At 42.5% G+C, this 22004-nt stretch overlaps 1 protein-coding gene across 1 annotated transcript in view; it reads right to left on the minus strand.

Annotated features, from left to right (window-relative positions):
* Positions 1-22004, minus strand: part of eef1g (eukaryotic translation elongation factor 1 gamma) — a 47186-nt gene that overhangs the window by 15731 nt on the left and 9451 nt on the right. Inside the window, exons 3-8 of the mRNA XM_084332175.1 lie at positions 19002-19065; positions 17450-17592; positions 16513-16656; positions 15983-16112; positions 13809-14013; positions 2422-2594 (exon numbers count right to left, since the gene is read on the minus strand). Coding sequence (XP_084188301.1) covers positions 2422-2594; positions 13809-14013; positions 15983-16112; positions 16513-16656; positions 17450-17592; positions 19002-19065 — 859 coding nt within the window. The remainder of the gene's footprint in view (positions 1-2421; positions 2595-13808; positions 14014-15982; positions 16113-16512; positions 16657-17449; positions 17593-19001; positions 19066-22004) is intronic.

The raw sequence follows: 22004 nt of genomic DNA on the forward strand, positions 1-22004 counted from the left end.
CTGGTTGGGCACCACTGGTCTAATAGAAATAAATGCATTCGAACAAGAAAGTATAGTATACAGCAATGGCTAACGCTAGTTAGCTTAGCCTGTCCAGCAGCTAACATTATCCCATCGCTCGTGGCAATTATATTACATGTCATTGATCTACTGGTCGACCACGGCCGACTGGTTGGGCACCACTGGTCTAATAGAAATAAATGCATTCAAACAAGAAACTAATGTATAGAAAATAGCATGGCAAACAAAAATTGCCAGGCCTAATGCGAGCCAGGGAAGTGCTGTGAGTTTGTAACGTGGCTTCATGTTTTGGTTGAGGTCTGAACTCTCAAATTGCCCATAAATATCGTTTGTGGGTATTCTCCAGTTGTTGCTGTGTGGTGTTATCTAGGGCTGGGCGATATGGCCTAAATATGATATCACGATATTTTCTGACCTTTCGGCGATACACGATACACATCACGATGTTTTTCTTTTTTACCCCAAACAATTCATTATGAGGCTTACCAAGACAGTATTTGATTTTGCAAGCTAACATTAAAGACAAAATAAAATACCCATGCATTTAGCATTTTTATATTATATATTAGATTTAGATTATATATTGCATATATTTAGCAATGAGATATTATATGATTTAGATATGAAATATGATGAATTGAAAATGGGGGACCCTGATGTAAACAAGACTAAAGTCTTTCTCTGGTCTGCATCCCCTTAACAATTGTATGTATTGAGCTGTACTGTACCCATTCTGCAATATGTTAATAAAGTTTTAAATCAATCAATCAATCAATCAATCAATCAATAGCATTTTAATGAAACTACTGTATATATGTATGTCTCTAAATGTTTTGATGAATTGAAAATGGAGGACCCTTATGTAAAAAAGTCGAAAGTCTTTTTCTGGTCTTCATCCTCCTGTACTGTATTGTACCCATTCTGCAACCCTTTAACAAAGTCTTCACTCATTCATTCTGACGGAAACATATAATTTTGATTGACAGTCGAGTCTGCCAATTACGTCACAGCGCTTGCACCCGCCCTGCTGTTCTTAGCACCAATCGGCAAGCTCCTAGTTTTTTACTTCCGGAATGTCCTGTGGCTCAACAACGTCAACAAAGCTACTAACGTTAGCTCCCCGCGGCCGTCGAGTAGGAGACCAGTGCTCAACAGGACTAAATGAGGCATAATGATTTTACTACAACGAATGTTATAATAAAAGCCTTTCCATACATCTGTCTGATTGAAAACTTTATTAACAGACCGCGGAATGGGCATATCTCAGCACGGGCTGAGATATGAACGAGTAACGTGTGGACAGATTGACGCGACACAATCCTCTTGGGCAAAACATCACGATATCCACGATACGTTGAAAAAGTGTATCGTTAATGAACTGTACCCGATATTTATATAATATCGTCATATCGCCCAGCCCTAGTGTTATCTGCCCAAAATTCAAGCAAGCATGACAGTAACGACGTTGTGTGTGTCACGCCCCCCAATCCCACGGCGCGATTCCGAGACCACCTAATCCAACTGGCGCCGTTCAGCGGGGGGTAAAACGAATCAGCGCCGTTTCGCATCCCAAAAGGGGTGAGTGAGAACACTCCCCCCCCGTTCCCGGGAGCAGTGATTCGATCCCAAAACGTGAGTGATAAAGGGCCCTTAGAGAGCGGAGAATTTTGACTTGTGTTGGCGCTGATAATACATATGAAAATGGTCTTCAAATGCATTGAATTCAGCTCAATTCGATTTAAAACGGCAGTCTTTTTTATTATGTATAGGTTACTAATAATTATTTAATAAATATTAATTAACCCAAATCCCAGTTTTTACAGTATAACAAAACCAAAAACGATTATACTATTAAATAAGGTGGAATGGCAGTTGGGATGGGCTGCTGTTCTCATTGTCTGGGTTATCTCTATGAAAATAGAAACAATGAAAACATCAGAACATGTTATAATTTGAGCCATTCAAATTCTCTGGCCCATATAGTCACAACTATGGTTGTAGTTTTTACAAGTATCTCTGCACTATGCATCGACAACTTGCAGTCACTCAGCATACGAGAACAGGTCACTAGAGACAGCCTACATGCATCTAATTAATTCATAATGTGGCCGTGTCTATAGTTTCTCTGGTGACAAGTAGCAAGACAGTACAGCAAAATGTTACATTTTGGTTGGAAAATACTTATTGGAATACTTTGAGGACAAAACACTCTGCTGTAAGTAACATTATGAAGGTCTGTACATTTAGAATACATACTGAGGATGTTGGGAGTGGAGTTAAAATCGATTGCCAAATTCGTCCCGTCACCGTGGCTACACACCATTGGAGCTCATAACACACAGTGCCATTAGCCTAGAAATGTCATTGTTGTAGAGTGCAGTGGTAACTGTGGGGCCTCACCTGTGATGAGATTGCAGCTCATGAAGGTCATGGCGAGCTCCTCTGGGAATTTATACTCTGCGTACCAGATAGAGTAGCCCTCGCGGTCAAGGTGCTCCCAGAAGTGGGGGATAGCTACGGTCAGGGTGTCCTCATTGGAATATTTTCTCTTGAACTCGTCCAACACAAAGGCACTGTAGTGAAGAGAGAGGGGTTATGAGATGTATATACTGTACAGGGACTGCTCTAGGGCTGTCCTCAACTAAAGAAAGTCTACACATCTGTAAAATGGTTTCCCCACAAGCAGTCATGCAGAAAGACATCTCTAAATATAATTCTTACATGCAGAGGAGCAGTGTTTGTAGGTGACCTGAACACTCTGAAAACAAACATTGCCCAACCAGTGTTACCCCAAGCGAGTCTCCATCTTCCTCATTCACACACACACACACTAGGGTGTCAACTTGCCGCAGTAGTCTGTTCAGGCATCCAGAGTACATTACTTGCCCAAGGCAAGTTTAGTTTAAAGGTCCCCTCAGCCCCTGTCTTATAAATAGCCTTTTCCAGTGTTTAGCATCGTTTTCTAGCAAAGGGGGTTTGTATCAATGGGGTCTGTGTCTCTAATTCTCATTTTGGTGGATTGCTCCAATTCAGTTGAGACAATATCCTCCCCCAGTGAACTAAGCCATTCTGATTTGACTGTTTGCCGACGTGAATAAGGCACTGATCTGCATAACGCCTATGGTTGTAGTGCAACCATTTGCTCAACAACAGAGCGAGTGGAAATACCGACACTTCCTCAAACGGGTTGACGTGGTTAGGGATGGGTACCGAATTCGGTACTTTTGAGGCACCGAACCGAAACACGTCGGTACTACCGAGTATCGAATCAAGTGAGAAACCATTTTTTTTTTTTTTTCTCGTGTCAACGTTCACACGCACAATATATGCTTACCTAGGATTTGACTTGATTCAACAACAAAGCAGTCGGAGCAATGACAAGCCGAAAACTGTCGAAATTGTAGTTATTTGAAGTTTGGATTTTTTTTTTTTACGACTGAGGTAGGTAAATAAAATTTCTTGAGACTAAAGTGCCGAAAAAAGGTACCGTTGGGTACCGGTATCGATTCACAGGTACCGGTTCAAATGTGAAAGGTACCCATCCATAGACGTGGTACACACGTATCGCGGGGCAGGAGCTTCTCGGGGGGAAAAACACACGCAGGCAGGAGCTTCTCTCGGGGAAACACACGCAGCGCAGGGCAGGAGCTTCTCTCCGTAAAACACGCAGCGCAGGAGCTTCTCTCGGGGAAACACACGCAGTCGGGAGCACTCACATATCACTGTCAAACTGCTGCAAAATATCATTGCGCACGCCCGTATTCCGATCCGTGCAATAATATTCACAGGGGTATATATTGTCATTTGAAACAAGTTACCAATGCATTGTCCTGTGGGATTATGCCCCCCTGCGGCAAACTTAGTAACCCCCTCCTCCATCTCTCTATGTCTCTCTGTCTGCCAGTGCAGACTGTGGGTGACTGTCACTCAAAGAGCTTATGGGCGGAGCCCAGCCCAAAACAGCTTCGTATAATATCGGTGTTGTCATGAGTTTTACTAAATAGTAGGGGTGTAACTAGGGATGACCTTCGATTTTTTTTTGGAATTCGAAGCAGAGATTCGATTTTAATTCGAAGCTTCGAGAGAGAGAAAAAAAAAAGAAATTTATATTTTGTGAGACTTGTACAGCACTTTGTTCAACTTCGTCAGTGCTGTAAAGTTTAAACCTTTTTAGACAAACTAAACACTTATTAATATTGTAAGCAGTCATTTGAGGCTTTATAAAAGCAGCACAATGAACACAAATCTGTCAGTGCCGAGTCCGACTTCATCTTAAATAACAAACGGCATTGCTTGTTGTAATTAACACAATGGCGCCCGACCACGGAGATGTCCATGTTTTGAATCCAACGTTTGAGGACCAACCACGGACATGTCCGTGGCAAGGTTGTTTTGGCTTTTATTCCATTGTAATAACCTACTCGATGTCATCGAGCAGCACTGCAGAAGTACCCTACTATTTGAATTCAAAAAAGTGGATTACCGGCCAGATCCTCTTAGGGGCGCTATCTCGATAATGCAGTGTTCCCTGTGGCAGAAGTTGTCTTGCTTTTTCTGGATCTCCAATGTAGTTTTCTGCTAACATGAAGCGATGCCTATAGCCTGTAGCTTGGAATACGTTTTGGGACGCGGATTTCAGTGTGCAGTAAAATCAACTCTGCCTCTTTGTTAACACTTTCTCGGCCACTTGGATCCGTCTAAAATCACTCTAGACGGCCAGCATTTCATAATAGACTTGCATAGTCCGTGGGGCTGTTTGTAGAGCTAAATCTATACTTTATAGTATTGCTATCCGTCCATTCTCATTGTCAATCGACACACTAAACCTAAAGAAATAATTTTCTCATCAATACGTTCTCATTTTATAGCGTCTTGAATATAAGCGTTATAAGGGATTTCGGCTAGTATATTTCCTGGAAGGCGAGATACAGGCCGCTAAGCTACTAACGTTAAATCCAATGGCATTTTGGATATACAGAAGCTACAGTTAAAACTCAAACTGCATATGATCGGTATGATGGTCCACCATGAATGCATGAAAGGGGGCGGGGGACGTCATTTCTGATTATTGATTACCAATAACCGCGTTAGCCTCAGTAGCCACATTCGCTGATCGGGTGGATGGCTATCATAACAAACCCTGATCAGCATGTAATTTACGTGAAAAAGATCTTACCGTGGGCCGGTTTGATCCCCCAAAGCATTTCCCAGTTATCGATCGCCATCTGGTAGATCCATATGTCCATTGGCTGATGATATATTCCTTTACTGCACACTGAAATCTGCGTCCCAAAACGTATTCCAAGCTACTAGGCTGCACATCCAGAATCCAGCTAACTGGAAACTACATTGAAAGTATAAAAAAAAAATAAAAAAAAATGCACCGTTCTGCCACAGGGCACACTGCATTATCGAGACAGCGATTCGAAGGAGGGTAGATCTGCAGTGCAGCTCGGTGACATCGAGTAGGTTAACACATTCCCTGCCATGACTTATATCCATCAATATAGCCAGTCTGCCACCACTCTAAGCCTATGGAGATGTTCACCTTCTTTGCAGGGCTATAACTTTTTAAATTGTATTGCTAAATTGACATTACTATGGCCCATTCAACATCGATTATCTATCGTTCAGGATGTAGGAACGTTATACTTTTTCATTCATATATTCATACAAAAATACCTTCTAGAATATAAGTATGTTTTTATCATTTTCTGCCGTAGTTCCTAGAATGTGAGCTATAGGCCTAAAGGCATTTATAGATTATCGATTGCCGTCTATTCCCTAGACACGCTATATTAAAAAATTCAACTGTACATGATCGTATACGTTATGAGTCATCATGCGCGGATGAAAGGGGGGGGGGGGTCGTTTATAATTCCGTGATCATCAGTAAATGCTTTATGTAGTATGGGTGATATATTGATCAGATCGGTTTGCGGTGAAATGAATAGACAATTGGGCTGAAAATGACATTAGCGTCCTCTTACCGTTCGCCGACGAGACTGGAGGAAAAATATCCCACTTATTTGACGTCAATCTCCTAGATCCATTTCCAGTTTGTATGGCGCAATAAAAGCCCAAATATAGATTATTGAGTTATGGCAGCGATCCATATGCACACCAGGGTATGTATGTTTGGAGTCCCGCAACAATATGTGACTGCCGGACGGATTTCCCAGATGCACAGATTGCAACTTCCGGTTGTAACTCACCCGATCATCCACCAGGCGGCGGTATTGAGGCGTTGCAATATTGTGCAGAGTCTCACTGTATCACCAGAGGCTGGGTGGCTGAATTATGAATGCCATGGCTAAAAAATGAAATATGATCTCAATATCGCTGTACAGCGTGGTTTGGCAGACATGGCGGGCAATAACGCTGTACAACGTGAACGGCGGTGGATGTGTTAATACAATGGAATAAAAGCCAAAACAACCTTGCCACGGACATGTCCGTGGTTGGTCCTCAACCGTTGGATTTGAAACACGGATTTATCCGTGGTTGGCCCCGAAACGGTTAAGAGTTGGACAATATCGGTATATTGGTATCGAAGCCAATATCGAACATCCCTAGTTAGAATCGATTACCGTAATTGCCAGACTATAAGCCGTACCTTTTTTCCCATGTTTTGAACCCTGCGTTTTATACAACGATGCGGCTAATCTATGGATTCTTACTGCGAACGGCCACCAGGGGCGCTCCCTGCAGCTTGTAGTCAGGTGCGGCTTGTATATATGCAGGGCTCTACGCTAACCTTTTTCCCAAGGAGCACATGTGCTCTCTCCTAAATGAAAACATTTAGGAGCACACAAAGAAATTTAGGAGCACCCAAAAATATTAAGAGCACAGTGAAAATATTTCAAGTAACAGTTTATTATAATTTCTTTTAAATAAATGTATATTTGTACTGTGCGTGCATGCGAGTAAATTAACTCTTGCTACAACCCTGCATGTTTACATTTTGTATTTTGTACTTGATGTTCATTAACATGTGCTGTCCCTATCAAATAAACTATCAAATCAAACTACTGCTACAAAAGTAACAGTCACTTAACTTTAGCTTTTGCCCCTTTTATGCATACCTATGCCTATGTTTTGGCTAGTGTTGCTCTTCTAGAAAAATAATCCTTTCAGGGTTGCCTATTGAAATACTGTACACCTCCAGTACAGAAACATTGTTTATGAGTTTGCGTGTCAGGTAGACCATTGATCGACAGTAGAGTCTGCCAATTACGTCACATCGCTTGCACTCCGGCCGTCCGAAGCTGCAGCTGGACCCTATTGCTGTTGATAACGCTAGCCAAGTTATTATACACACAGATACACACAGTGGGCCAGTGACTTTGGTGTAGGGGTGTAACAATGCATCGATCCTAAGGGGAAAATTCAACTGCATCGATTTGAAAATGTTAGAATCGATTATCGCAATTTTAATGTGTACACGTTATGTTATTGTCATGTCCGTTACAGCCAACACAACGACATAATACGCTACTGCATCGTTATGAAACTAGCAAGGCATTCGTTTTGTTGCATTAACGTTATATTACTATTGCTATCGATAAATCTAGGTGTTCTAAAATCTATTGCTATTGGTAAGACTATATAATAAGTTAGTGTCTCGTAAAACGCAGAGCCCGATCGCAATGGCGGAGTTTCAGGACGTAAACAAGCAAAATGAGAGCTTCCGATTGATCATTTGCTTTATTTCCCATGAAACCAGTCACGTCACTCTACTGTGATTGGACCGTTGGCTTGAGTGCAATGTGGGACTTGTAGTTTAACGATTCTCAGCAAAAAAAAAAAAAAAAAAAAAAAAAAAAAGGACGACTGAGGCTGTAATCTGCACTCGCACACCATGCGCGTAATTGATTTTTCAGCTTCGCACACATATTTTTAGGGGCATATGCGAGCAATATGGTCGAGCCCTGATGTACACATTTTTCATTCTATATCTAGCTGGTGCTGCTTATATTCAGGTGCGGCTTATAGTCCAGCAATTACGGTATAATCAATTTTTTTTATCAACTTGTTCTCCTTATTTTCTATTTTTCTCCCATCCCAATTTTTTTCGTATTTCAAATTCTTCCCTCCCCTGTCTTGAACGTTGCTAGACTATGCCTCGCACTGGTCGGCTGTAGTGAGGATAGAAGCCTTGCATCACGTGTCCGCACCGGTACACGAGGAGGCAGCCTGTCGCATCTTTTCACCAGACAGCTCGAACTCTGTGGCGAGGAGTAACGCAAGGGAGGCTCACGCTGCCCCCGATACTTCCCGTTTCTGCTGTACAGGCGTCACCCAACCGACCTGTAGGAGTCGACGTCCACAACGTCCAATCCCCATCCACCGGCTTTCCCACCCTCTAACACTGCCAATTGTGTTAGTATGACGGCCAGCCAAGCCGGTAGCAACGCAGAGAGCTGGGCTCGATACCAGCATCTCCTGCGTTAGTGGCGAGCGCCTTGCCCACTGCGCCACTCAGCCGCCTTCAGTGTATTGTTTTTATTGACCTAGTCCATTCATGCTGAGTGAATCAGTTCCCCCAGCCACATTTGTGTATTCAACATTTTTTGGGGAATTAACTGATAGAAAATGTATCAACAATTAATCAAATCGTGGTCAAATTAAGAGATTTTATGATTCATTGAATCGTTGCCTGAATAAACGTAATCGAATCATTGTGACGTTGCATCGTTACACCCCTACTAAATAGAATATAGAAATGTAACTTCACCACGGCAACCATAACACACGTGTGCACACAGTGATAGGTGCCTGGAGATGGCGACACAGCGACCAGCTCGAATAAGGTGGCCCAAAAGTCAGGCAAGTTAACAAACAAGGAGTTACGATGCCAATTTTAACATCTTAAGCCCTAGCCATATAAGTAAATGGAAGATTGCTCCACTTTTACAAGTCCCATTTACATGTTCTTGGTATCTAGGGACATCTATGGATCTCAGGAAATGTATTCCCAGTGTCAGAAATATTGCGTGTGTTACTAGGCTTAAGTAAATTGTAATTACGAGTATACATTTTCCCTTTTTATATATATATATATATATATATATTTTTTTTTATATCTTTGACGGTATATAACACCATGCTAATATTGACTAGAAATAAAAAATGTCAGCTCATTCAGCACCTTCTTGAGATCAACTGTACAAAAAATCTAATGGAATGAATAAAGGGCAGATGATTTACAGGGTTTTTTGTAGATGCAGTACTGAATTTTTAATATGAAATAGAATATCAGGCCTATAAATGACCTTATTATGGCCAACTAGCATCTATGGATCAGGCCAAATATCCTCTTTCCAATGGCAGAGTTCAATCTGGATTTAGTACCACCAGGCTATGCTCCACCATTTTTCATTCGATTGAGCTGCAGTTTTCCCCCCAGACGTTCACAGAAGTAGAGAAACTTACTATGTTCTATTTTATGGCAATAACGTTCAGGTTTGTTCGACCCATGATATGATCCCGAAAATTACATTGAATTCTTTTTTTCAAAGTCAGACTGCTCAAAGTTTGACAGGGTAGACAGCTTTTTTTTTACCCTTCTTTCTCCTATTTTTCTCTGATTTTCTCCCCGTCCCAATTAATCGTTGTGCCAATTCCCCCCCTCCCCTACCTGGTTGTTGTACGCATGTTCTCCCACGAGTCGGTACAAGGGTGTCCTGATGTCGAACGCACGCTTCCTCCGAGACGTGCGCCGTCAAGCCAGTGACGCTCTTTTCACTTGGCAGCGAGGACTCTCATTGGTGAAGTGTAACGCGTGGGAGGGCACGCCATCGCCACCAAGTCCTGCCCCCGCTTCCAAGCGCCTAGACCTGACCTGTAGGCGTCGCTGTCCACAACACCAGATTCCCACCCGCCAGCGTTCCCACCCCCTAATACTGCCAATTGTATTAGTATGAACGGCCAGCCAAGCTGGTAGCAACGCAGATAGCTGGGCTCGAACCCAGCATCTTCTGCGTTGGTGACAAGCGCAATCTCCGCTACGCCACCTGACCGCGGGGTAGACAGCTTTTGACAGCTTGAGCTGGGTAGTGTAATTTTTCTATAAACTCATATTTCACTTAACACTTAAAATCATTGGTAAACAAACAGTGCTGAAAACATACTTAGACTGCCATTTTGACAGGGTTAGGGTCTTTACTACATTGGAGAAAAAAAACGCAACATTAATTAATACGTTCCGTATTGATCGATTTATGGTGCGATATGAATCTCGGCCCTGTACCGGGCCCGTCTGGCTTAAGATCATGGTCAACGAAGCAGAGTCATCAAACGACTGTCGAGCAGCCAAGAAATATGATGTGTAATGTTGGCGAGAAGACTGAGCCCAAATAGACAGCCTTAGAAATGCAAACAGTCAGAGAAAAGATGTTAACCAAAAGATGCTAAGAACAGCCTATTCAACATGTGCCCATATTATGAAACAGCCTTTTTCCTCACAAAACAGACTGGAATGAATATATGGACTCTAGTCTCTCTTCCCCTGCCAGATATAGGGTTCAGTGTCATGAAAGGACACCGCCTTGCCCAGTGACAGGGGTGTTTCCGCATGTGAACACAGTTTGAGACCAGACATTTTATTGATACAAAAGGCCAGTCCTGCATTAAAAAAAAACTACATTTTATAATCTGTAGATGAAAAACTAATAAAAGATTCGACAAATACTATGACTATTAGTCAACTAAGTATGTCCTTAGTGGATGACATGTAGAGAACAGTGGACTAAGTATTTTAGCGGAGGACAGTGGACTAAGTATTTTAGTGGAGGACAGTGGACTAAGTATTTAGTGGAGGACAGTGGACTAAGCATTTTAGCAGAGGACAGTGGACTAAACGTTTTAGCAGAGGATAGTGGACTAAGTATTTTAGCGGAGGACAGTGGACTAAGTATTTTAGTGGAGGACATTGGACTACCGGTAAGTGTTTTAGTGGAGGAGAGTGGACTAAGTGTTTTAGTGGAGGAGAGTGGACTAAGTGTTTTAGTGGAGGACAGTGGACTAAGTGTTTTAGTGGAGGACAGTGGACTAAGTGTTTTAGTGGAGGACAGTGGACTAAGTGTTTTAGTGGAGGACAGTGGACTAAGTGTTTTAGTGGAGGACAGTGGACTAAGTGTTTTAGTGGAGGAGAGTGGACTAAGTGTTTTAGTGGAGGACAGTGGACTAAGTGTTTTAGTAGAGGACAGTGAACTAAGTGTTTTAGTGGAGGAGAGTGAATTAAGTGTTTTAGTGGAGGAGAGTGAACTAAGGGTGCTTTCTCACTCACCATCAGGGCCGAATCAGCTCCGTACCGTCTCGTTCCGTCTTTGGGTGCAAACTCCCCCCCCCCCCCTCTAGTTTGTGTACACACTTCAGTCTTGGTTCGCTCCGGGTTCCGTTTACGGTTTGCGTTTTGAGCGTGTACGCTTGCCGTAGGCGATGATGTCACGCTCGAAAATGTAAAACACAGGAAGTGTTAACACAGTGGTGGAGACTGGATGCCGATATAAAATAAACAAATAACCAATAAATATGAAGTTATATTTGAACCTCCGTTGTCAAGCCTTGTCAATATAACCCAGCCCCTTTTCTCACGAATGGATGGTGTTGTAGTCCGCTAACGCTAGTTAGCTTAGCCTATTACTAGTAACATTGCTCGCATCAATTATATTGAATGTCATTGATCTACCGGTCGTTCACGGCCGACTGGTTGGGCACCACTGGTCTATAGAAAGAAATGCATTCGAACAAGAAAGTATAGTAGACATAGCAATGGAAAACGCTAAGCTAACGGCTAACGCTAGTTAGCTTAGCCTGTTCAGCAGCTAACATTATCCCATCGCTCGTGGCAATTATATTGCATGTCATTGATCTACTGGTCGACCACGGCCGACTGGTTGGGCACCACTGGTCTAATAGAAATAAATGCATTCGGCATTCGAACAAGAAACCAATGTATAGACATAGCAATGGCAAACAAAATTGCCAGGCCTAATGCGAGCCAGGGAAGTGCTGTGCTTTGTAACGTGGCTTCATGTTTTCATCCACTGAGCTGTGAGGCTCCACATGCTTGTTTTGGTTGAGGTCTGAACTCGCAAATTGCCCATAAATATAGTTTGTGGGTATTGTCCAGTTGTTGCTGTGTGGTTTTATCTGCCCAAAATTCAAGCAAGCATGAAAGCATTACAGTAACGACGTAATGCTCGCGATAAATTATTTCCTCGAAATAAACATGAACGTGGTCGCAAAGTTTCGATATATCGATTTTCCAAGCTTGGATATGAGCACGCACTAACAACCAATCGGTGAAGGAGATGGCCGAGAGCGAAGGAGACCCGGAAGGAGACCCAGAGGTAGGACTCGCTCAACAACAAGGCTTGCTAGGCTAATTAGCTTGCACGGCGATGTTTTATATATTTACGTGCAGAGTATGTGTGTGGCGTGAATTCTGAGGCCACGTTTATAGTAGTGTGGGGTATACAGTGGACGTCGTTTCAATATATTGTGGCGGAAGAGAGTATTTTAGTGTCATATTTAGCACATTGTCATGGAATACACCGCTTAGAAGCAACAGGCTGGCTAGGATAACTAGCTTGCACGGCGATGTTTTATATATTTACGTGGCGAGTATGTGTGTGGCGTGAATTCTGAGGCCACGTTTATAGTAGTGTGGGGTATACAGTGGACGTCGTTTCAATATATTGTGGCGGAAGAGAGTATTTTAGTGTCATATTTAGCACATTGTCATGGAATACACCACTTAGAAGCAACAGGCTGGCTAGGATAACTAGCTTGCACGGCGATGTTTTATATATTTACGTGGCGAGTATGTGTGTGGCGTGAATTCTGAGGCCACGTTTATAGTAGTGTGGGGTATACAGTGGACGTCGTTTCAATATATTGTGGCGGAAGAGAGTATTTTAGTGTCATATTTATTACATTGTCATGAGATATTCCGCTTGTCGGCTAATTGCTAACGTGCGCGGACTGATGACGACATCAACTCGACTCGAGACATTCGCTTAGAAACAACAGGCTGGCTAGGATAACTAGCTTGCACGGCGATGTTTTATATATTTACGTGCCGAGTATGTGTGTGGCGTGAATTCTGAGGCCACGTTTATAGTAGTGTGGGGTATACAGTGGACGTCGCTTCAATATATTGTGGCGGAAGAGAGTATTTTAGTGTCATATTTATTAGATTGTCATGAGATATTCCGCTTGTCGGCTAACTGCTAACGTGCGCGGACTGATGACGACATCAACTCGACTCGAGACATTCGCAGCAGCATAAGAAGTTAATTAAACTTGACAGACATTATATCGCCGATAATTATCTATATCGAATTATATGAAAATAATTTAATAATTTTATCGCGTTAACGTTTTTGGTCATATCGCCCAGCCCTACGACGTTGTGTGTCACGCCCCCCGCTCCCACTAGCGCGCACCCGAGACCACCTATTTCACCGGTCCAGGTTCAGCGCCCCCGGGGACGAATCGGACGGGGACGGAGCGTTCTCACTCAGACGGACACACCCTTTTCTGGTGCGAACCGGTGCTGATTCGACCCCGAATGGTGAGTGAGAAAGGGCCCTAAGTGTTTTAGTGGAGGAGAGTGAACTAAGTGTTTTGGAGGAGGAGAGTGAACTAAGTGTTTTAGTGGAGGAGAGTGAACTAAGTGTTTTAGTGGAGGAGAGCCCTAAAGGCTACGCTCACCTCTTTGGCAGGTGTGGAGGACAGTGGACTAAGTATTTTAGTGGAGCCCTAAAGGCGACGCTCACCTCTTTGGCAGGTGTGCAAAAGGGTCCTTGGTTTTGGGCTCAGAAGCCAGAGCAGCTTCACACTCGTCCATATCGTCGTCATCAGCGGGAGCCGGCTTCTTCTCCTCCTTCTTCTTCTCTTTCTTCTCCTTGCTTACGTCCTTTCCTGCCTTCTCCTTCTTCGGAGGGGCCTCTCTCTTGGGCTGCATGTCAGAGAACTTCCTAGCTGAAATAGAGTAACGTACGTTTTCTGTTAAGAGCCGCTTGTCTGGCAAGGGTCCTTGGGGATTTTTGGAAATGTTAGCATTGTGACACAGGCATGTTGAGCAGTGAGTAAAAGAAGAAAAGTCAAGTTTAACTACTAGTAATATTTTTTTATATATTTGTAATCAACCACATGTTTCAAATATGTTGGCGAGAAGACAGAGCACAAAAAGACCGCCTTAGAAATGCAAAGTCAGAGAAAAGATGTTAACCAAAAGATGCTAAGAACAGCCTAACATGTGCCCATATTATGAAACAGCCTTTTTCCTCACAAAACTGAGATGGCTGGGATGAATATATGGACTCTAGTCTCTCTTCCCCTGCCAGATATAGGGTTCAGTGTCATGAAAGGACACCGCCTTGCCCAGTGACAGGGGGGTTTCCGCATGTGAACACAGTAAGGCTGAGCCCGAACCCTGTTTTTAGGGTTCGAACGTTCGCCAGGGTTTATCGAACGAACGTTCGTTTTTTGTAATTTTTTTAATAAAAAATTGTTTTTATAAAAAAAAATTATATAATTTTTTTTTTTGTATTATAGATCCTACGGAGGGCGGCATTGCATAATCTATTGGTGAAAAAACATGTTGTTTACAGTGGTGGCTGTTCATGTAAACATGTAATTAAACAAAGCACTCAGAAGAAAATAAACAAGCTACTGAGTACTGCATAAAGTTCCTACTTATGATAAACAATAGCCCTTGCACACCGCAGTCACGTAAGGGGCTAGATAAACAAATGCATTCGTTTTGTGGCATTAAGTACGTTATATAGTTAGTGTTACACGTTCAATAACAGGTATTCACTCTTGGTCGACGGGAAGGAGAGAGGCGCGCGCCTCTGCTCCTTCCACCGTCTACCTCGGAACGGGGGACGACAGAGAGACACCGGCTCCCAACACGCCTGCCGCCCGTCCGCCCTCGGCCAGAGTTGTTTACAACGCAACCACCTCCCGCCATGAAGCTCGCGCTCCGTGGCCGAAAAAGGCTGGTATTCATAATGATCCTTCCTCAGCGGGGAGCTACGGAGTCTGTTCACTCTGTTGTGCTTCTCGGTCTCGCAAGCAGATAAATGTATTGCCGGAAGTAAAAAAAATAATAAACGCTTGCCGATTGGTGGTAACAGCAGAGGCGGGTGCAAGCGGTGTGACGTAATTGGCAGAATCGCCTGTCAATCAAAATGGTTCTATTGCATTGGTTGAGACAATAGTATCCAGCTACAGCCCGGCAGAGACCACACTGGTTGAGCCGAGCGCACTCGGGGGACGCGCCGCTTCACATCGCCTCAACGTCGCGCGCCTGCTTTTTTTTTTTTTCACCGAACGTTCGAACCTATTAATTAAAGTCCGAATGTCAACGTAACGAACGAACGTTCGGGCTCAGCCTTAGAACACAGTATGAGACCATAGAAATTTAATGTATACAAAAGGCCAGACCTGCATTAAAAAAAAAACTACGTACATTTTATAATCTGTAGATGAAATCAACTAATAAAAGATTCGACAAATACTATGACTATTAGTCAACTAAGTATGTCCTTAGTGGAGGACATGACAGCTGCTTGGGGATTTTTGGAAATGTTAGCATTGTGAAACAGGCATGATGAGCAGTGAGTAAAAGAAGAAGGTAAAGTTTAACTACTAGTAAAAAAATATATATATATATATTTGTAATCAACCACGTTTCAAATATATTGAGACATTCCAACCAATTTAGTTTATTGTCCCCAAATTACTCACCACTCAATACCTTTGAGAATACGTTTTCTGACACCCATGGAATATTTCAAATCAGAACTGTAGCAAAATTGCAACACATGGGAAACGGACCAAATATACCATTTCCAAAAGCAAATGACAAACATATGTACCGTTAAAATTAAGATATGAAAACATTAACAAATTTAATGAACAGTCCTTGCTAAAAAAAACTCACAATCAAACTGTGCCATCTTGTCGCAGAGCTTGACCTCCCCAAGGACAGCCTTGAACTGTGGCTGGTTGACGCAGGTAGCAAACCAGCGTGTCACATTGGGGTATGGCTGACGGAAACCAGAGTCCAATACCTACAGGAGGGGAGGCAGCCCAGTCCAAAATTGAAAATATATTCAGACATATTGAAAATAAGGGGGGGGGGGGGGGGGCCTTCACTCAGAACCAAGCATTTTTTCCCTCTAGGCTTTGGTTGCAATAGTATTCGTGTTGTGCGTATTTGGCTAATAGAGATTACCCAGTTAGCCAGACTAAGAATTTGATGCAATTCTTCCATGATTTTAATAATTTGTCCAACTTGGGATACCATTATCAAAGTCCAATAGCAAATACTTCTGTACATACATGTACACATGCGTATAGATCGTTATTTCTTGGTTAGCTTTCAGGCTAACTGGGTAATCCTGCTTCTCGTGCCACCAACCCAGTTTCTCTGTGCGTTTGTGTGTGATGCTCGGGGTGCTCATCTCTGACCTGTTTGTACATCCAGAGCATGGAGCAGGCCACACTGATGTCTGCCAGGCTGACCCTCTCTCCCACCAAGAAGGTACGGGTGTTCAGGTGCTGGTTCATCAGGGACAGGACCTTCTTCATATCCTCCTTAGCCTGCTCCGTGGCCTGTAGAGACATAGGCAGTCAAACAAGGACCAAGAGTTGGATTATATCATATAAAAGATTAAAAGATGTACCAGTATCAGATACAATCATTTGAAAAACCTTCCAGTAGTACACGTGTTTGAGTTATATAAGTTGCAATGCCCGAGTTCTTTACTGTGATGGTTCCTTGTAGGGCTGTCCTCCACTTGAGAAATCAATTAAATGAGCCTATTCAACATGTGCCCATATTATGAAACAGCCTTTTTCCCTCACAAAACTGAGATGGCTGGGATGAATATATGGACTCTAGTCTCTCTTCCCCTGCCAGATATAGGGTTCAGTGTCATGAAAGGACACCGCCTTGCCCAGTGTGACAGGGGGTTTTCTGCATGTGAACATGATGAATACTTTGACCAGTTGATTTAAGTCAATTCTGTAAAATTGTGTTCCCACATGCAATCCCGCAAATTACCTCTTTAAATAACGACCTTAGCAGAGATCTGCTCATCAATTTTTCAAGAAATAATTCCTTCAGCTCGAACAACACATTTTTTGTTGTCCAAGTTCAAAACAACTGATTAATGGATTAAGAGGGCAGTCCTAGTCCATGGCAATATGAAAGAGTACTGGTTGCAGAGGCTTGTACCTAGATGCATGACCCATCATAACCATAATCCCAGTAAATAACACCCATGTGGGCATTATTGCTATAATACAGGTGCCCAAAGCACAATAAAAGGCGGGTGTGGTACTGTGGCTCCAAACCAGTTATCATAACGTCTAGACCGTACAGAGAACATTTAAGGTCACATACCTGCTTGTTGAACTGCATGATTCCTAGGGTGGGGAAGACCCAGGCGCTGGCTGGAGGGATGATCTCTGCGTCAGCGAAGCTCACCCACTGCATTACCTGGGCTGCAGCCTGGGTAGTAGCTCCACGCAGGACATCATTGCTCACTGGAGAAAGCACAAGACAAGGTTTTAGCGGTTTCTCTTCTCCTCAGAATGAGCAGTCATTCTTTCCCCCATGCCACACCCACTGTGTGGTCTATGTCACTCTCTCTTAGTCACTCCCTCTCTCTCCACTCCTTCCATATTCTCATTGTGGAGATTTCTATAAACTCATATTTCACTTAAAATCATTGGTAAACAAACGTAGTGCTGAAAATATACACTTTGACTGCTGTTTTGACAGGGTTAGGGTCTTTACTCGTGGCTACATTTTTTGAAGAAATAAAATACAACATTAATTAATACGTTCTGTATTGATCGATTCATGGGGTGATGTGAATCTCGGCCCTGTACCGGGCCCGTTGAGCTTAAGATCATGGTCAACGAAGCAGAGTCATCAAACAACTGTCGAGCAGCCAAGAAATATAATGTTACAGTGTAATGTTGGCGAGAAGATGGTGAGCCCAAAAAGACCGCCTTAGAAATGCAAACAGTCAGAGAAAAGATGTTAACCAAAAGATGCCAAGAACAGCCTATTCAACATGTGCCCATATTATGAAACAGCCTTTTTCCTCACAAAACTGAGATGGCTGGGATGAATATATGGACTCTAGTCTCTCTTCCCCTGCCAGATATAGGGTTCAGTGTCATGAAAGGACACAGCCTTGCCCAGTGACAGGGGGGTTTCGGCATGTGAACAGTTTGAGACCATAGAAATTAAATTGATACAAAAGGCCAGACCTGCATTCAAAAGCTCAATTTTATAGATCTGTAGATGAAATCAACTAATAAATGCCTGGTCTATGACAGTCTCTCCTAGTCACTCTCTCCCCACTCCTTCCATATTCTCATTGTGGATATTCAGAATATGAAACTCTTGTGGCCAAATGTATGGGATGAATACACCTTTGAAGTTTGTAAGCATTATGATCATAACAAGCGAGCAGAGAACAAAAGCTTATGAATTGACTGCTTTTCAAGACGGTTTCTTATTATTTAGACCTTTGCCAACATGTTGCTTGATACTTGTCTGCAATGCAATGGCGAGTCTCTCAGATCGCGTCTTGTTCACGCATTTGCCTCTGATCTGGATCAGCGAGTGGAAAATCAGGGCTATATAATCATGTAGTCTGAACTCGGCATTAGAGGTACTCTACACAAATCAAAATCAAAGGCCAAAACAAATGCAGCATGATCAATCATTACAAGCATATTTTAACATAAGAACATTTTGAAAATAGCTTTCAAAACGCCAATATATCCTGCTACTTGACATTTTTCAAAGCATTTCACTCTGACCAATTTGTAAGATGGAAAAGAGAGATTTGTAAGATGGAAAGAGAGATATACTTGTCATAGAGCATCAACAATTGTTCAGTAATTTTCCATTTAGCCAAGGTGCAAAAGACACTTACGGTAGTGAGCAATGGCATTACTCTCAAACAGACAGAAACCGTCATCTCCCTGGTAGGCGGGGACCTACAGAGATAGACAACAGTGGCAACACAAAAATATCACATTTAGGTACATACTCAATTTATACCTGCATACTGCCTTCACTGTCTACAACTTCAATCATAACTACCTACCTCAAACTAGTCTACCCATATAACTATGATAGCATGTACAATACCGTGTATATACCATATATATATTATTTATACAGTATATATATATTTATAAACACCCGTCAGAATATACCTGTACTGTTGTTATACCTGTACATAATACCATAACACTGCACATATATCTAATAAGCAACATTACTCAGTAATACTAATTTATATATACTCTAGTTTTATCACTTGTACATTTTATATTGCTATTGCACTTTACTGTTACATTTGCAGTCTGTTTAGATGCACTTATTTGTGTTGTACTGTACTTTGTTGATACTGTGTTCAGTGTGTTGTATGTAGGGATGCACCGAAATTTCGGCACCGAAAGTTTTCGGCCGAAAATGGCAAGAAAAAATGGCCTTTCAGCTTTCGGCCGAAAGAGTTTTTGCACCGAAAATATATCACCGAAACAGAAACAACCTAACAACCTTGCGTGTTGTTGTGATGATGTCGCGCTGTCGGGAGTCGCGCTGTTTCTATGTAAACTCTGCGCGCAACGCGTCCAATAAATGCGTCTTTAACATGCTTTTATATCCTTATTTACTATATGCCCGTCGTGGTAGGAGTGATCTAATATGCATATTATTCGCGTGTTGTTGTGATGATGTCGCGCTGTCGGGAGTCACGCTGTTTCTATGTAAACTCTGTGCGCAAGGCGTCCAATAAATGAGTCTTTAACATGCTTTTATATCCTTATTTACTATATTATTTACTTTGCCCGTCGCGGTGGGGGGGGGATTGTGTTTCTCACATTGACGCTGTCTGTCTGTCGCGCGTCTACTGTGCCAAAGTCAAGCGAGCACATTCAGCTGGGGACTAGAAAGGTGTGCTCAGTAGAGCACAGATGTCCGCTGCGCAGCCAGAGAAAAGATGGAATTAATGTACTGTATGCAGTCAGAAGTGCTGAATAAATGTTTTATGGACCCATAATAGTGATTATTTATCATTTAAGTTAAGTTTTGCCATAATCATATATTTTTCCATAATCATAATGTTCCACAACATTGGTAAAAAAAATCTATTCCATGAATCATTTTCGGCCTTTCGGCCAACTGTTTTCTATTTTCGGTATCGGTTTCGGCCAAGAATTTCCCATTCGGGGGAGCTTCAGTAGCTCACCACGTACCGCGAGTGCTATTTCAGCGCCGTGGACAACCGTGCTCGTTACGGATCTGGGGCTGAGCGAGTTCGAATCCCGGACTGCAGCCGTGCCTTTCCCAGAGTGTCTTCCCCCCCATCTGAACCCTTTCAGCCTGCTTCTGTCGGTCGAACTTGACCAGGTATAAATGCGATAAAAGTATAAAAGAGCCAGGGAAATGGCCAAAGTTTAAAAAAATAAATAAAAAATTCCCATTCGGTGCATCCCTAGTTGTATGACAATACATTTGTATCCAATAAAAGCAGTGTTTCTCACAGATTGTAATTAGGGATGCACCGATATGAAAATTTGGCCACCGATACCGATTGTTCAACTAACACAATCGGCCGATACCGATATTTGTGGCAAAAAAAAGTATTTGATTTTTATATATATATATATATATATATATATATATTTTTTTTTTGTAATTATAATTTTTTAATGAAACTACTGTATATTTGTATGTGTATGTTTGTATTTGTAGGCCTCTTTACTTACTTAAAAAAAGGAAACATCAAGAAATATGTTTATGGTATTAATTCCACGATGCCATGTAGCACTATCCCTCTCCCAGTATGGTCTGGCGGCCTGCAGCTAGATACTATTGTCTCAACCAGAGCTCTCAACCAATGCAATAGAACAATTTTGATTGACAGTCGATTCGGCCAATTACGTCACACCGCTAGCACCCACCTCCTGCTGTTCTTACCACCAATCGGCAAGCGTTTATTCATTTTCTACTTCAGGGCATGCCACCATTGATCTGCTTGCGAGAACCACAACAAGCTCACCGTAGCTAATACGTTAGCTGCCCGCCGACCAAACGAGGCATGATTTTACTGCAACGAATGTTATAATAAAACAAAGCCTTTCTATACATTTGTCTGATTGAAAACTTTATTAACAGATTGCAGAATGGATTGGGTACAACTCTCAGGGCTCTATGAGCAACGGAAGGAACTGAGCTAGTAGTTCGGGTAAATACTATGCTTATGTTATTGAACGTGTAACACTAACTATATAACGTTAATGCCACAAAACGAATGTTTGTGTCATTTTAACAGCAGATACTTTCTTAAATGCCATCTTCCCGAGAGAGGGGTGTTGACGGGGAGCTGTGATGGGTTCGCTTGGTTGTGTTATTAGCATTGAACAACTAAACGAAAGCTAGCGTTAACTAACGTTAAAGGTTTAGCCATGACGTTACCTTGGCTAAAGTTGGGGCTATTCATAATCCAGCAATAATGGCTGCAGACCTGCAAGCAAGTACAGCAAGTTGGCAAAGAGTATTCCAACGTAAATCACATTTTCACCAGTAACGTTAGTCTTCCATCTCCCGGTAGCTCATGCTAGCTAACCTAGCTCATGTTAGCATCGTCACTGAGCGACCACCTCGCGTACACAATTAATGACATGTTGCGACAGCCATATCCGTGACAATGTTTAGCTTTTAGTGCCAAATGATAAGAGTCTGAAGCGGAGTCTCAAAAGAGAATGTTGAATATTTAGTAGTAACTTTGATGCAGTAGCTTGTATGTGTGTGGGGGACTGGGGGCGGCGCCGTTATGCAGGACGCGACTGAACTCATCGGCTACTGCCATCGGCACATTCGAGCTTATCGGCCGATTGCAGTCAACAAGGCACTTATCGGCCGATAA

The sequence above is a fragment of the Notolepis coatsorum genome (assembly GCF_963971535.1).
Source record: "Notolepis coatsorum genome assembly, chromosome: 16".
NCBI classification, from domain to species: domain Eukaryota; kingdom Metazoa; phylum Chordata; class Actinopteri; order Aulopiformes; family Paralepididae; genus Notolepis; species Notolepis coatsorum.